The 16,071-nt window shown below is 49.7% G+C and overlaps 2 protein-coding genes and 1 long non-coding RNA gene across 4 annotated transcripts in view; 1 reads left to right on the top strand and 2 right to left on the bottom strand.

Annotated features, from left to right (window-relative positions):
• LOC137308586 (zinc finger protein 436-like) overlaps positions 1-16,071 on the bottom strand; it is a 60,134-nt gene that overhangs the window by 32,510 nt on the left and 11,553 nt on the right. The gene's annotated exons all lie outside the window — the stretch shown is intronic.
• On the bottom strand, positions 9,540-11,732 carry LOC137308615 (uncharacterized). Of its 2 annotated transcripts, none has more exons than XR_010959580.1 (2): positions 11,642-11,732; positions 9,540-11,159 (listed from the first exon to the last, which is right to left on the bottom strand). It is a non-coding gene; the product is annotated as an uncharacterized lncRNA (long non-coding RNA). The 2 variants fall into 2 exon arrangements; XR_010959581.1 differs by lacking the exon at positions 11,642-11,732 and adding an exon at positions 11,250-11,607.
• On the top strand, positions 11,040-14,483 carry LOC137308597 (zinc finger protein 239-like). Its single transcript, XM_067977217.1, has 2 exons — positions 11,040-11,580; positions 12,909-14,483. The coding sequence occupies exon 2, from the start codon at positions 13,189-13,191 to the stop codon at positions 13,777-13,779; it is 591 nt and encodes a 196-aa protein (XP_067833318.1). The 5' UTR covers positions 11,040-11,580; positions 12,909-13,188; the 3' UTR covers positions 13,780-14,483.

Raw genomic sequence — 16,071 nt, 5'->3', positions numbered from 1 at the left:
CTCTCCCCATAGCCCTGTATCAATCCCGAACTAATCCCACTGCCCCATTCTATCCCCATAGCCCTGTATCAATCCCCAAACTAATCCCACTGCCCCATTCTATCCCCACAGCCCTGTATCAATCCCCAAACTAATCCCACTGCCCCACTCTCTCCCCATAGCCATGTATCAATCCCCAAACTAATCCCACTGCCCCAATCTCTCCCCATCACCCTGTATCAATCCCCAAACTATTCCCACTGCCCCAATCTCTCCCCATCACCCTGTATCAATCCCCAACCTAATCCCACTGCCCCTCTCTCTCCCCATCGCCCTGTATCAATCCTAAACAAATCCCACTGCCCCATTCTCTCCCCATAGCCCTGTATCAATCCCCAAACTAATCCCACTGCCCCTCTCTCCCCCCATAGCTCTGAAACAATCCCCAAACTAATCCCACTGCCCCATTCTATCCCCATAGCCCTGTATCAATCCCAAACTAATCCCACTGCCCTGATCTCTCACCATTGCCCTGTATCAATCCCAAACTAATCCAGTGGCCCTGCTCTCCCGTCACCCTGTTGCTCTTAGTGCACTGACTGGTGTCTCTCACTCTCCCCTTGTTAATGTCAGCACACTGACTGGTGTCTCTCATTCCCCTTGTTACTGTCAGTACACTGACTGGTGTCTCTCTCTCGCCCCTTGTTACTGTCAGTACACTGACTGGTGTCTCTCACTCCTCTTGTTACTGTCAGTGCACTGACTGGTGTCTCTCACTCCCCTTGTTACTGTCAGTGCACTGACTGGTGTCTCTCTCTCGCCCCTTGTTACTGTCAGTACACTGACTGGTGTCTCTCACTCCCCTTGTTACTGTCAGTGCACTGACTGGTGTCTCTCTCTCGCCCCTTGTTACTGTCAGTACACTGACTGGTGTCTCTCACTCTCCCCTTGTGACTGTCAGTACACTGACTGGTGTCTCTCACTCTCCCCTTGTTACTGTCAGTGCACTGACTGGTGTCTCTCACTCTCCCCCTGTTGCTGTCAGTACACTTGAGAATCCCTACGTGGTCAGTTTTCGGTAAAATATTAAAATGCCTACGTGGCAAAGAAGCAGAATGCAAAATGGTTAGAAAGGGTTAATTAGTTAGTAACTGAGATTGGGACAGGTGGCCTGGCCCTCCTGCTGGGCCATATGTTTGCTTAGTCAGCAGGCCTGCATTGTCTTATCAATGATCGGTCTTTGATGTGATTCAAGGACTGGTCTGAATGTCTCCATGTTTATGGCAGATCAATATAGGTAACGAGCTTAGCCAAAGTTGAAAGACATTCCAGGTTGGGAGATAAGGAACAGAAGGAACAGGGAAGAACATTCCAAGTTGGAAGGTGAGGAAGGAACCCCTTTGATGTCAAACAGCAACATGGTCAGCACATGGATTATTTATGATTGGCCGGAAATAATGTAACCCCGCATGGCAACCTGTGCCCGGCTTATGATTGGTGTTGACTCTTGTGTTAATGGTGTTCCAACCCCTATCGATCTGTATAAAGGTATGAGTTTTTGTCTTTGTCTTTGTCTCCTTATTCTGTTAGAATCGTTCGGATTCTCTCAGGAATCTGAATTGAAGCTACAGACTAAGACCTGCTATTAAAGTTGTGATGAACTTTAAAATGTATTCGACTTCAGTTTTTACTGAACCAGACTGAGGGGAAAGAATCCGGATCGTCACACTGACTGGTGTCTCTCTCTCTCCCCTTGTTACTGTCAGTGCACTGACTGGTGTCTCTCACTCTCCCCTTGTTACTGTCAGTACACTGACTGGTGTCTCTCACTCTCCCTTTGTTATTGTCAGTGCACTGACTAGTGTCTCTCACTCTCCCCTTGTTACTGTCAGTGCACTGACTGGTGTCTCTCACTCTCCCCTTGTTTCTGTCAGTACACTGACTGGTGTCTCTCACTCTCCACTTGTTACTGTCAGTACACTGACTGGTGTGTCTCTCTCTCTCTCTCTCCCCTTGTTGCTGCCAGTGAACTGACTGGTGTCTCTCTCTCTCCCCTTGTTCCTGCCAGTGCACTGACTGGTGTCTCTCTCTCGACCCTTGTTACTGTCAGTTCACTGACTGGTGTCTCTCTCTCGACCCTTGTTACTGTCAGTTCACTGACTGGTGTCTCTCACTCTCCCCCTGTTACTGCCAGTGCACTGACTGGTGTCTCTCTCTCTCCCCTTGTTACTGTCAGTACACTGACTGGTGTCTCTCACTCACCCCTTGTTACTGTCAGTACACTGACTGGTGTCTCTCACTCTCCCCTTGTTACTGTCAGTCCACTGACTGGTGTCTCTCTCTCTCTCTCCCCTTGTTACTGTCAGTACACTGACTGGTGTCTCTCTCTCTCTCTCTCCCCTTGTTACTGTCAGTGCACTGACTGGTGTCTCTCTCTCTCTCTCCCCTTGTTACTGTCAGTACACTGACTGGTGTCTCTCTCTCTCTCTCTCTCCCCTTGTTACTGTCAGTACACTGACTGGTGTCTCTCCCTCTCTCTCTCTCTCCCCTTGTTACTGTCATTACACTGACTGGTGTCTCTCTCTCTCCCCTTGTTACTGTCAGTCCACTGCCTGGTGTCTCTCTCTCTCTCTCCCCTTGTTACTGTCAGTACACTGACTGGTGTCTCTCTTTCTCTCTCTCTCCCCTTGTTACTGTCAGTACACTGACTGGTGTCTCTCACTCTCACATTGTTACTGTCAGTGCACTGACTGGTGTCTCTCTCTCTCCCCTTGTTACTGTCAGTACACTGACTGGTGTCTCTCACTCTCCCTTTGTTATTGTCAGTGCACTGACTGGTGTCTCTCACTCTCCCCTTGTTACTGTCAGTGCATTGACTGGTGTCTCTCACTCTCCCCTTGTTACTGTCAGTACACTGACTGGTGTCTCTCTCTCTCTCTCCCCTTGTTACTGTCAGTACACTGACTGGTGTCTCTCACTCTCCCCTTGTTGCTGCCAGTGAACTGACTGGTGTCTCTCTCTCTCCCCTTGTTCCTGCCAGTGCACTGACTGGTGTCTCTCTCTCTCCCCTTGTTACTGTCAGTACACTGACTGGTGTCTCTCACTCTCCCCTTGTTACTGTCAGTGCACTGACTGGTGTCTCTCTCTCTCTCCCCTTGTTACTGTCAGTACACTGCCTGGTGTCTCTCTCGCTCTCCCCTTGTTACTGTCAGTACACCGATTGGTGTCTCTCTCTCTCCCCTTGTTACTGTCAGTACACTGACTGGTGTCTCTCTCTCTCCCCTTGTTACTGTCAGTACACTGACTGGTGTCTCTCTCTCTCTCTCCCCTTGTTACTGTCAGTACACTGACTGGTGTCTCTCTCTCTCTCTCTCTCCCCTTGTTACTGTCAGTACACTGACTGGTGTCTCTCTCTCTCTCTCTCTCCCCTTGTTACTGTCAGTACACTGACTGGTGTCTCTCTCTCTCTCTCTCTCCCCTTGTTACTGTCATTACACTGACTGGTGTCTCTCTCTCTCCCCTTGTTACTGTCAGTACACTGACTGGTGTCTCTCTCGCTCTCCCCTTGTTACTGTCAGTACACCGATTGGTGTCTCTCTCTCTCCCCTTGTTACTGTCAGTACACTGACTGGTGTCTCTCTCTCTCCCCTTGTTACTGTCAGTACACTGACTGGTGTCTCTCACTCTCCCCTTGTTGCTGCCAGTGAACTGACTGGTGTCTCTCTCTCTCCCCTTGTTCCTGCCAGTGCACTGACTGGTGTCTCTCTCTCTCTCTCCCCTTGTTACTGTCAGTACACTGACTGGTGTCTCTCACTCTCCCCTTGTTGCTGCCAGTGAACTGACTGGTGTCTCTCTCTCTCCCCTTGTTCCTGCCAGTACACCGATTGGTGTCTCTCTCTCTCCCCTTGTTACTGTCAGTACACTGACTGGTGTCTCTCTCTCTCCCCTTGTTACTGTCAGTACACTGCCTGGTGTCTCTCTCGCTCTCCCCTTGTTACTGTCAGTACACCGATTGGTGTCTCTCTCTCTCCCCTTGTTACTGTCAGTACACTGACTGGTGTCTCTCTCTCTCCCCTTGTTACTGTCAGTACACTGACTGGTGTCTCTCTCTCTCTCTCCCCTTGTTACTGTCAGTACACTGACTGGTGTCTCTCTCTCTCCCCTTGTTACTGTCAGTACACTGACTGGTGTCTCTCACTCTCCCCTTGTTACTGTCAGTGCACTGACTGGTGTCTCTCTCTCTCTCCCCTTGTTACTGTCAGTACACCGATTGGTGTCTCTCTCTCTCCCCTTGTTACTGTCAGTACACTGACTGGTGTCTCTCACTCTCCCCTTGTTACTGTCAGTCCACTGACTGGTGTCTCTCTCTCTCTCTCCCCTTGTTACTGTCAGTACACTGACTGGTCTCTCTCTCTCTCTCTCCCCTTGTTACTGTCAGTACACTGACTGGTGTCTCTCTCTCTCTCTCCCCTTGTTACTGTCAGTACACTGACTGGTGTCTCTCTCTCTCTCTCTCTCCGCTTGTTACTGTCATTACACTGACTGGTGTCTCTCTCTCTCCCCTTGTTACTGTCAGTCCACTGCCTGGTGTCTCTCTCTCTCTCTCCCCTTGTTACTGTCATTACACTGACTGGTGTCTCTCTCTCTCCCCTTGTTACTGTCAGTACACCGACTGGTGTCTCTCTCGCTCTCCCCTTGTTACTGTCAGTACACCGATTGGTGTCTCTCTCTCTCCCCTTGTTACTGTCAGTACACTGACTGGTGTCTCTCTCTCTCCCCTTGTTACTGTCAGTACACTGACTGGTGTCTCTCTCTCTCTCTCCCCTTGTTACTGTCAGTACACTGACTGGTGTCTCTCTTTCTCTCTCTCTCCCCTTGTTACTGTCAGTACACTGACTGGTGTCTCTCACTCTCCCTTTGTTATTGTCAGTGCACTGACTGGTGTCTCTCACTCTCCCCTTGTTACTGTCAGTGCATTGACTGGTGTCTCTCACTCTCCCCTTGTTACTGTCAGTCCACTGCCTGGTGTCTCTCTCTCTCTCTCCCCTTGTTACTGTCATTACACTGACTGGTGTCTCTCTCTCTCCCCTTGTTACTGTCAGTACACCGACTGGTGTCTCTCTCTCTCCCCTTGTTACTGTCAGTACACCGATTGGTGTCTCTCTCTCTCCCCTTGTTACTGTCAGTACACTGACTGGTGTCTCTCTCTCTCCCCTTGTTACTGTCAGTACACTGACTGGTGTCTCTCTCTCTCTCTCCCCTTGTTACTGTCAGTACACTGACTGGTGTCTCTCTTTCTCTCTCTCTCCCCTTGTTACTGTCAGTACACTGACTGGTGTCTCTCACTCTCCCTTTGTTATTGTCAGTGCACTGACTGGTGTCTCTCACTCTCCCCTTGTTACTGTCAGTGCATTGACTGGTGTCTCTCACTCTCCCCTTGTTTCTGTCAGTACACTGACTGGTGTCTCTCACTCTCCCCTTGTTACTGTCAGTACACTGACTGGTGTCTCTCTCTCTCTCTCCCCTTGTTACTGTCAGTACACTGACTGGTGTCTCTCACTCTCCCCTTGTTGCTGCCAGTGAACTGACTGGTGTCTCTCTCTCTCCCCTTGTTCCTGCCAGTGCACTGACTGGTGTCTCTCTCTCGACCCTTGTTACTGTCAGTTCACTGACTGGTGTCTCTCACTCTCCCCTTGTTACTGTCAGTACACTGACTGGTGTCTCTCTCTCTCCCCTTGTTACTGTCAGTACACTGACTGGTGTCTCTCACTCTCCCCTTGTTACTGTCAGTGCACTGACTGGTGTCTCTCTCTCTCTCCCCTTGTTACTGTCAGTACACTGCCTGGTGTCTCTCTCGCTCTCCCCTTGTTACTGTCAGTACACCGATTGGTGTCTCTCTCTCTCCCCTTGTTACTGTCAGTACACTGACTGGTGTCTCTCTCTCTCTCTCCCCTTGTTACTGTCAGTACACTGACTGGTGTCTCTCTCTCTCTCTCCCCTTGTTACTGTCAGTACACTGACTGGTGTCTCTCTCTCTCTCTCTCCCCTTGTTGCTGTCATTACACTGACTGGTGTCTCTCTCTCTCCCCTTGTTACTGTCAGTGCACTGACTGGTGTCTCTCTCTCTCTCCCCTTGTTACTGTCAGTACACTGCCTGGTGTCTCTCTCGCTCTCCCCTTGTTACTGTCAGTACACCGATTGGTGTCTCTCTCTCTCCCCTTGTTACTGTCAGTACACTGACTGGTGTCTCTCTCTCTCCCCTTGTTACTGTCAGTACACTGACTGGTGTCTCTCTCTCTCCCCTTGTTACTGTCAGTACACTGACTGGTGTCTCTCTCTCTCTCTCTCCCCTTGTTGCTGTCATTACACTGACTGGTGTCTCTCTCTCTCCCCTTGTTACTGTCAGTACACTGACTGGTGTCTCTCTCTCTCTCTCTCTCCCCTTGTTACTGTCAGTACACTGACTGGTGTCTCTCTCTCTCTCTCTCTCCCCTTGTTACTGTCATTACACTGACTGGTGTCTCTCTCTCTCCCCTTGTTACTGTCAGTACACTGACTGGTGTCTCTCTCGCTCTCCCCTTGTTACTGTCAGTACACTGACTGGTGTCTCTCACTCTCCCCTTGTTGCTGCCAGTGAACTGACTGGTGTCTCTCTCTCTCCCCTTGTTCCTGCCAGTGCACTGACTGGTGTCTCTCTCTCTCTCTCCCCTTGTTACTGTCAGTACACTGACTGGTGTCTCTCACTCTCCCCTTGTTGCTGCCAGTGAACTGACTGGTGTCTCTCTCTCTCCCCTTGTTCCTGCCAGTACACCGATTGGTGTCTCTCTCTCTCCCCTTGTTACTGTCAGTACACTGACTGGTGTCTCTCTCTCTCCCCTTGTTACTGTCAGTACACTGCCTGGTGTCTCTCTCGCTCTCCCCTTGTTACTGTCAGTACACCGATTGGTGTCTCTCTCTCTCCCCTTGTTACTGTCAGTACACTGACTGGTGTCTCTCTCTCTCCCCTTGTTACTGTCAGTACACTGACTGGTGTCTCTCTCTCTCTCTCCCCTTGTTACTGTCAGTACACTGACTGGTGTCTCTCTCTCTCCCCTTGTTACTGTCAGTACACTGACTGGTGTCTCTCACTCTCCCCTTGTTACTGTCAGTGCACTGACTGGTGTCTCTCTCTCTCTCCCCTTGTTACTGTCAGTACACCGATTGGTGTCTCTCTCTCTCCCCTTGTTACTGTCAGTACACTGACTGGTGTCTCTCACTCTCCCCTTGTTACTGTCAGTCCACTGACTGGTGTCTCTCTCTCTCTCTCCCCTTGTTACTGTCAGTACACTGACTGGTCTCTCTCTCTCTCTCTCCCCTTGTTACTGTCAGTACACTGACTGGTGTCTCTCTCTCTCTCTCCCCTTGTTACTGTCAGTACACTGACTGGTGTCTCTCTCTCTCTCTCTCTCCCCTTGTTACTGTCAGTCCACTGCCTGGTGTCTCTCTCTCTCTCTCCCCTTGTTACTGTCATTACACTGACTGGTGTCTCTCTCTCTCCCCTTGTTACTGTCAGTACACCGACTGGTGTCTCTCTCTCTCCCCTTGTTACTGTCAGTACACCGATTGGTGTCTCTCTCTCTCCCCTTGTTACTGTCAGTACACTGACTGGTGTCTCTCTCTCTCCCCTTGTTACTGTCAGTACACTGACTGGTGTCTCTCTCTCTCTCTCCCCTTGTTACTGTCAGTGCACTGACTGGTGTCTCTCTTTCTCTCTCTCTCCCCTTGTTACTGTCAGTACACTGACTGGTGTCTCTCACTCTCCCTTTGTTATTGTCAGTGCACTGACTGGTGTCTCTCACTCTCCCCTTGTTACTGTCAGTGCATTGACTGGTGTCTCTCACTCTCCCCTTGTTTCTGTCAGTACACTGACTGGTGTCTCTCACTCTCCCCTTGTTACTGTCAGTACACTGACTGGTGTCTCTCTCTCTCTCTCCCCTTGTTACTGTCAGTACACTGACTGGTGTCTCTCACTCTCCCCTTGTTGCTGCCAGTGAACTGACTGGTGTCTCTCTCTCTCCCCTTGTTCCTGCCAGTGCACTGACTGGTGTCTCTCTCTCGACCCTTGTTACTGTCAGTTCACTGACTGGTGTCTCTCACTCTCCCCTTGTTACTGTCAGTACACTGACTGGTGTCTCTCTCTCTCCCCTTGTTACTGTCAGTACACTGACTGGTGTCTCTCACTCTCCCCTTGTTACTGTCAGTGCACTGACTGGTGTCTCTCTCTCTCTCCCCTTGTTACTGTCAGTACACTGCCTGGTGTCTCTCTCGCTCTCCCCTTGTTACTGTCAGTACACCGATTGGTGTCTCTCTCTCTCCCCTTGTTACTGTCAGTACACTGACTGGTGTCTCTCTCTCTCTCTCCCCTTGTTACTGTCAGTACACTGACTGGTGTCTCTCTCTCTCTCTCCCCTTGTTACTGTCAGTACACTGACTGGTGTCTCTCTCTCTCTCTCTCCCCTTGTTGCTGTCATTACACTGACTGGTGTCTCTCTCTCTCCCCTTGTTACTGTCAGTCCACTGCCTGGTGTCTCTCTCTCTCTCTCCCCTTGTTACTGTCAGTACACTGACTGGTGTCTCTCTCTCTCCCCTTGTTACTGTCAGTACACTGACTGGTGTCTCTCACTCTCCCCTTGTTACTGTCAGTGCACTGACTGGTGTCTCTCTCTCTCTCCCCTTGTTACTGTCAGTACACTGCCTGGTGTCTCTCTCGCTCTCCCCTTGTTACTGTCAGTACACCGATTGGTGTCTCTCTCTCTCCCATTGTTACTGTCAGTACACTGACTGGTGTCTCACTCTCTCCCCTTGTTACTGTCAGTACACTGACTGGTGTCTCTCTCTCTCTCTCCCCTTGTTACTGTCAGTACACTGACTGGTGTCTCTCTCTCTCTCTCTCCCCTTGTTACTGTCATTACACTGACTGGTGTCTCTCTCTCTCCCCTTGTTACTGTCAGTACACTGACTGGTGTCTCTCTCTCTCCCGTTGTTACTGTCAGGACACCGATTGGTGTCTCTCTCTCTCCCCTTGTTACTGTCAGTACACTGACTGGTGTCTCTCTCTCTCCCCTTGTTACTGTCAGTACACTGACTGGTGTCTCTCTCTCTCTCTCCCCTTGTTACTGTCAGTACACTGACTGGTGTCTCTCTTTCTCTCTCTCTCCCCTTGTTACTGTCAGTACACTGACTGGTGTCTCTCACTCTCACCTTGTTACTGTCAGTGCACTGACTGGTGTCTCTCTCTCTCCCCTTGTTACTGTCAGTACACTGACTGGTGTCTCTCTCTCTCCCCTTGTTACTGTCAGTACACTGACTGGTGTCTCTCTGTCTCTCTCCCCTTGTTTCAGGGACAGGCAACATTCCACATTGCCCACCAGACTCTGTTTTTTTCTGGTGGATTGTGGGCGTCCCACTCTGTGTGAAATGCAGGTCAGTCGGAATTGTCGGCGTTTTTTAATTGGAGATTTTAAAAAGTGGAACCTTTGAGACACGGAAAGATTGATTTTGCACCAAAGATTCATTTGGGATTGGAGTAAACAGTGTAATATTTTATTATAAAATAATCTCAGGCCAGAGATAATCAAAGCAATCAAAGGAGTGGATGGGGTTCAGACAGAGAAACCTGACAGAGAAAGATTATCTGGAATCACCAGGCATTGTTCTCTGACTATTTATGCTGTGCATTTACGGAATCCCACACTCACCTGACGAAGGAGGAAAGCTCCGAAAGCTTGTGATTCCAAATAAAGCTGTTGGACTATAACCCGGTGTTGGAAGACTTCATACATTTGTCCACCCCAGTCCATCACCGGCATCTCCACATCATCACTAAAAAAACAGATGATCTGGTCATTATCACATTGCTGTTTGTGGGATCTTGCTGTGCGCAAATTGACTTCTGCGTTTCCAACATTACAACAGTGTCGACACTTCAAAAAAGTACTTCATTGGCTGTAAAGGGCTTTGGGCCGTCCTGAGGCGATATAAATGCAAGTCTTTCTTCCTTTGTTCTTTACTTTCGAGCAGCGTAGACTGAGAGGTGACCGGATAGAGGCCGAGAAAATAATTACAGGGCTGGATAGCATCCGATTATTCCAGTTTAACAGATTGGGGAGGACCAGGGAACACGAGTTTAAACTATGGAAGAGTAGGAATAGACTGGATGTGAGGCGGTTCCTCTTTTCCCAGAGAGCACCGAGCCTCTAGAATACGTTCCCAGCTGGTGGGGTGGGTGCTGGCTCTCTGCCTTCAAGAGGGAGCTGGACCAGTTCCTGACTGGTCCATCATATAGAAGGTCAGTGTCTTTCTGGATAACACTTGGTCCGTGTGATCTGCTGGACTGCTTTCGACAGATCAATTAGCTCCAATCTCATCTCAGGAGATCTCAACCACTCAACATACTGTCCACAGGGGAGTTCTCCCAGTGCCCTGGGACCAACATTCGTGCTTCAAACAACACCAGCAAAAAAAACACTTGATTGAACGGCCACTCGTCTCATTGCTGTTTGTGGGATCAAGCTGGCTGCCCCGTAACAACAGGGACTGCACTTCAAAAGGACTTGTCTTATCCGAAGCGACATTAAAAAGAGGCAGCACACTGTGTGTTTAACGCAAAGCTGATTTCTTTGGCTTTTATCCAGAATATTAAACTCCAGCCCAGTTATAGGGATTATTAACATCAGAAACAAACGCCAACTGTCAGAATGAACATGGTTCAGTCCTGGATGTGATTAACAGCAGAATCCAAGCCCTGCAGTCACAGGTGAACTCGCTGGTGAGTCAGAAGGTGGGATGACTGAGTGAATCCCTTCCCACACACGGAGCAGGTGAACGGCCTCTCCCCGGTGTGAGCGCGTCGATGAGTTTCCAGCTCTGACGGGGAACTGAATCCCTTCCCACAGTCCCCACATTTCCACGGTTTCTCCCCGGTGTGACTGCGATTGTCTCTCGACAGACCTGATGATCGGCTGACGCCTCCTCCACACACACAACACGTGTGCGGTCTCTCACTGTTGGGATTGGTGCTTTTTCTTTCCACATTCAAAGGCCGATGATATTCAGGTCCTGATGAATCGAGGGACTCGGTCAGATCTTGACGTGAGGTTTGGTTTGAGTTTCCCGTCTGCAAATCCTCCCCTTCTAATACCCTGTAAAATGAATTTAAAACAGGAAAAGGGGAGTGTGAGAGAGAACCCACAAATAAACAAAGGCAGGTTGTGAAATTGAGCCTCATTAACCTGGTAACTTGTGGGGCCGGCACCAGAGAAAAGTGACCATGAAACTGCCGATTGTGGTAAAAACCCAACTGGTTCACTGATGTCCTTCAGAGAAGCGAACCTGCCATGGGGTCTGGGCCGACACATGAAAAAAAACGCGAGTAATGGCGGCGGTGGGCCCCCACAATCCCCCGCGCCCCAGAAACCCCTCTATCTCTTCCCTCTGCTCAGACTGCGCATGCTCCCCCAGGCCGCGCCCTGCATTCTGGGAGCAGCCTCGGGCCTGTCGTTTTGTCGCTCAGTCGGACTCGGTGGAAACGGGAGAAGAAAACCGGGAATAAAAAGGCGGCGGGTAGGACCGGGGGGCGGGGCGGGGGGACGGGAGCCGCCGGACCATCGAGTGCGCGCCTCACCTCCCCGGCGGGCGAGCGGTCGGTCGCGGCCGCCATTAAAATCGATCCGCTCGGTGAGGCTCCGGGACCCGCACCGCGCATGCTCCGGCCGCCAGCCCCGCGCCTGCGCACTGCGCCCCATTCCCCAGAGCTGCCAAAGCAAGAGTTGCATTCGAGCAGCGCCTGTCCCATCCTCAGGGCCCCTCCCCCTCCCCCTCCCACACACAGCCCAGCAGCTGCTGGTGAAGTTGCAGCCACTGTTGCAATGCAGCCAGTGCATGAGAACATAATGCACAGCAGGATCCCACAAGCAGCACCGAGCAGGTGATCTGGTTTTTTGAGGTGGTCGGTTGAGGGAGAAACTCTCCTGCTCTCCTTTGCGGTGGTGGCCGCGGGATCTTTTGCGTCCACCCCGAGAGGGGCAGGCAGGGGCTTCGGTTTAACGTCTCATCCGATGGACGGCTCCTCCGACAGCGCGGAGCTCCCTCAGGACCGACCCTCCGACAGTGTGACGCTCCCTCAGTACCGACCCTCCGACAGTGCGACGCTCCCTCAGTCCTGACCCTCCGACAGTGTGACGCTCCCTCAGTACCGACCCTCCGACAGTGCGACGCTCCCTCAGTACTGACCCTCCGACAGTGCGGCGCTCCCTCAGTACTGACCCTCCGACAGTGTGACCCTCCCTCATTACTGACCCTCTGACAGAGCGGGACTCCCTCGGTACTGACCCTCCGACAGTGTGACCCTCCATAGGTACTGACCCTCCGACAGTGCGACGCTCCCTCATTACTGACCCTCTGACAGTGCGGCGCTCCCTCAGTACTGATCCTCCGACAGTGCGACACTCCCTCAGTACTGACCCTCCGACAGGGCGGCGCTCCCTCAGTACTGACCCTCCGACAGTGTGACCCTCCCTCAGTACTGCACTGAAGTGTCAGCCCAGATTTTGTGCTTCTGACTCAGGCGAGAGTGATACCCACTGAGCCACAGCTGACATAGGCCATATTCTAGTGTGTGGAGCATTCTGGGTATGATTGCCCGCCATTGTTCGCACCAATTGCTGATATTTCTGAGATGGGGTTTAGAAACGCAAGGTGTAAATGATACCGTGAGCCGAAAGAGGTGCATTTGGAGCGGAGAACCAGTGACACACTGCGTAACCGGGCGCAAACATTCATTCTCAGCCCAGACATCACTGAGAGAAAGGAATAAAATTTATTTTATTTCATTTTGAATGGTTTAATTTACAAATTGAATCATGTTTGTGTCATTGTATTTCCCAACACAGATTCAAGGCTTCATTTTTTGGAACGTGGAAGGAGAAATGTTTGTCTGTTGTGTCTGTGGGAAAAGATTTCAAACATCAGTGTGAGTGGAAAATCACCGAGACACACACACCCGAGTGAGAGTGTTCCAGTGCACTGAGTGTGGAAAGAGCTTTAACCAGTTACACAGCCTGAAAAAAACATCGCACCGTTCACAGCGGGGAGAAACCGTCCACGTGTTCTGTGTGTGGACGAGGCTTCAACTGATCATCCAACCTGGAGAGACACAAGGACACCCGGACCATGGAGAAACCGTGGAAATGTGGGGACTGTGGGAAGGGATTCAATTACCCATCCAGGCTGGAAACTCATCGACGCAGTCACACCGGGGAGAGGCCGTTCACCTGCTCCGTGTGTGGGAAGGGATTCACTCAGTCATTCCGCCTGCTGGTACACCAGCGAGTTCACACCGGGGAGAGGCCGTTCACCTGCTCCGTGTGTGGGAAGGGATTCACTCGTTCATCCCACCTGCTGACACACCAGCGAGTTCACACCGGGGAGAGGCCGTTCACCTGCTCCGTGTGTGGGAAGGGATTCACTCGTTCATCCCACCTGCTGGTACACCAGCGAGTTCACACCGGGGAGAGGCCGTTCACCTGCTCCGTGTGCGGGAAGGGATTTGCTTGGTCGTCCCACCTGCTGCTACACCAGCGAGTTCACACCGGGGAGAGGCCGTTCACCTGCTCCGTGTGCGGGAAGGGATTCACTCAGCGCTCCACCCTGCTGACACACCAGCGAGTTCACACTGGGGAGAGGCCGTTCACCTGCTCCATGTGCGGGAAGGGATTCACTCGGTCGTCCTACCTGTTGACACACCAGCGAGTTCACCAGTGACTGCAGGCGGTTGGATTCTGCTGTTATTGCTGCTGTTAATCACATCCAGGACTGAACCATGTTCATTCTGGCAGTTGTTAGAATTTACAATGTTAGAATTTGCTTTGTTCTCAATCAAAGTTAATCACATCTCGATCTGTGTTAATATCAGAGGCTCGCAAGAACAACAGAGGCCCGCCAGTCATCACATTATCTATCTGGGATGCCCAGGACATAGACTGTCCCTTTGTATTGCCAGGCAGGAGACATCAAGTTAGACTTTAAGCAATTAAACTATTAACACGGCCTTTATGTTGAGGTCTGGAGGAATCTCACTTCAATATATATTCTGGGCATCATGTGAGATGACTCACATTAAAGGGGATGATTTAAGAACAAACAGCAAGGCTTTTGGTTTGTTAAGCTGACAGGACGGTCAGAAGTCCAATCTGCAGAAGCCAGGCCGGATCACCTTGGGCCTGCAGGAAACCAGTGTGTATGAGTTTATTGTCTCACCGTAATAGTTCTTGTACTATTGGTGTCGGTGTAATAAAGTTGCATTCGGACAAAACGCTCGATCCTGACCCACGGGGAATCATTTAATTGAGTTGAAGAGGTTTCCTTCCAGGTGCTTTGTTTCTGCTGACTGGCGGGTCTCACGACTTTGCTTGCGGTGAGGTGACGCTCTTTGAGGGTCGGAGTGAACATTTCCACGGAAATAACTGGCAAAGGAGTTTGTGAGAGACGGTGAGGTCCGTGTTTTTACTGGTTCCTGGATAGTAAATAGTGTTTCTCCTTCCCACTACAGGCAGATGGAAAATAAATAAATTTGTTCCTGTTACATATTACATAGAATGTACAGCACAGAAACAGGCCATTCGGCCCACCTGGTCCATGCCGGTGTTTATGCTCCACACGAGCCTCCTCCCTTCATCTCACCCTATCAGCATATCTTTCTATTCCTTCCTCCCTCATGTGTTTATCGAGCTTCCCCTCAACAAGTGGAAACATCTTCTCTCCGTCTCCCCTTTCGAATCCCTTCATAATTTTAAAGACCTCGATCAGGTCTCTGTTCTGGAGAAAAGAGCCCCAGCCTGTTCAATCTTTCCTGATAGGTATAACCCCTCAGTTCTGGTGTCATCCTTGTGAATCTTTTTTGCACCTTCTCCAGAGCCTCTGTATCCTTTTTGTAATATGGAGACCAGAACTGTGCCCCGTACTCCAAGTGTGGTCTAACCAAGGTTCTGTACAAGTTTAACATAACTTCTCTGCTGTTCAATTCTCTCCCTCCTGAAATGAGCCCCAGCGCTCGGTTTGCCCTTTTTTTCCGGCCTTATTAACCTGTGTCGCTACTTTTAGTGATTTGTGTGTCTGAACCCTCTTCTGCCCCATTTTGAACCCCTACCCTCCCCCGATCCACAGGGCGGTCCCGGCCGGGGAACCCGCTCAGAGACTTCGCTCAAAATCAACCCCCGCCCCCGAATCCCGGATATTAGTCCAGTAATATAGTAATGCACACATATATTAGTCGAGTAATACAGTACTGTGCACAATATATACAGTACTGTATTACGAGACTAAAATATACTGTGTACAGTAATGTATTACTAGACTAATATATAACGTGTACAGTGTTGTTTTATTGGACTAATATAATGTGCACAGTACTACTAGACTAATATACTGTGTACAGTAATGTATTACTAGACTAATATACTGTGTACAGTAATGTATTACTTGACTAATAACGTGTACAGTGCTGTACTGTACACATTAGTCTAGTAATCAGTACTGTACACATTATTTGTCCAGTAATACAGTACTGTACACATTATATATTATTAGTCTAGTAATACAGTACTGTACACATTATATATTAGTCCTGTAATGCAGTACTGTACACATTATATATTAGTCCAGTAATACAGTACTGTACACATTATTAATCCAGTAATACAGTACTGTACACATTAATCTAGTAATACGGTACTGTACACATTACATATTAGTCCAGTAATACAGTACTGGACGCATTATATATTATTAGTCTCGTAATACAGTACTGTAGACATTATATATTATTAGTCTAGTAATACAGTTCTGTACACATTATTAGTCCAGTAATACAGTACTGTACACATTATATATTATTAGTCTAGTAATACAGTACTGTACACATTATATATTATTAGTCTAGTAATGCAGTACTGTACACATTAGTGTAGTAATACAGTACTGTATACATTATATATTATTAGTCTAATATAGTACTGTACACATTATTAGTCTAGTAATACAGTACTGTACACATTA

This window comes from Heptranchias perlo, unplaced genomic scaffold, assembly GCF_035084215.1.
Source record: "Heptranchias perlo isolate sHepPer1 unplaced genomic scaffold, sHepPer1.hap1 HAP1_SCAFFOLD_134, whole genome shotgun sequence".
NCBI lineage: Eukaryota > Metazoa > Chordata > Chondrichthyes > Hexanchiformes > Hexanchidae > Heptranchias > Heptranchias perlo.
The sequence above is the reverse complement of the archived record's forward strand: the minus strand, read 5'-3'. Positions and strand labels throughout refer to the sequence as shown.

Excerpts from the sequence above, each read along its gene's own strand:
- LOC137308597 (XM_067977217.1), top strand. The coding sequence starts at position 13,189 with ATGGAGAAACCGTGGAAATGTGGGGACTGTGGGAAGGGATTCAATTAC.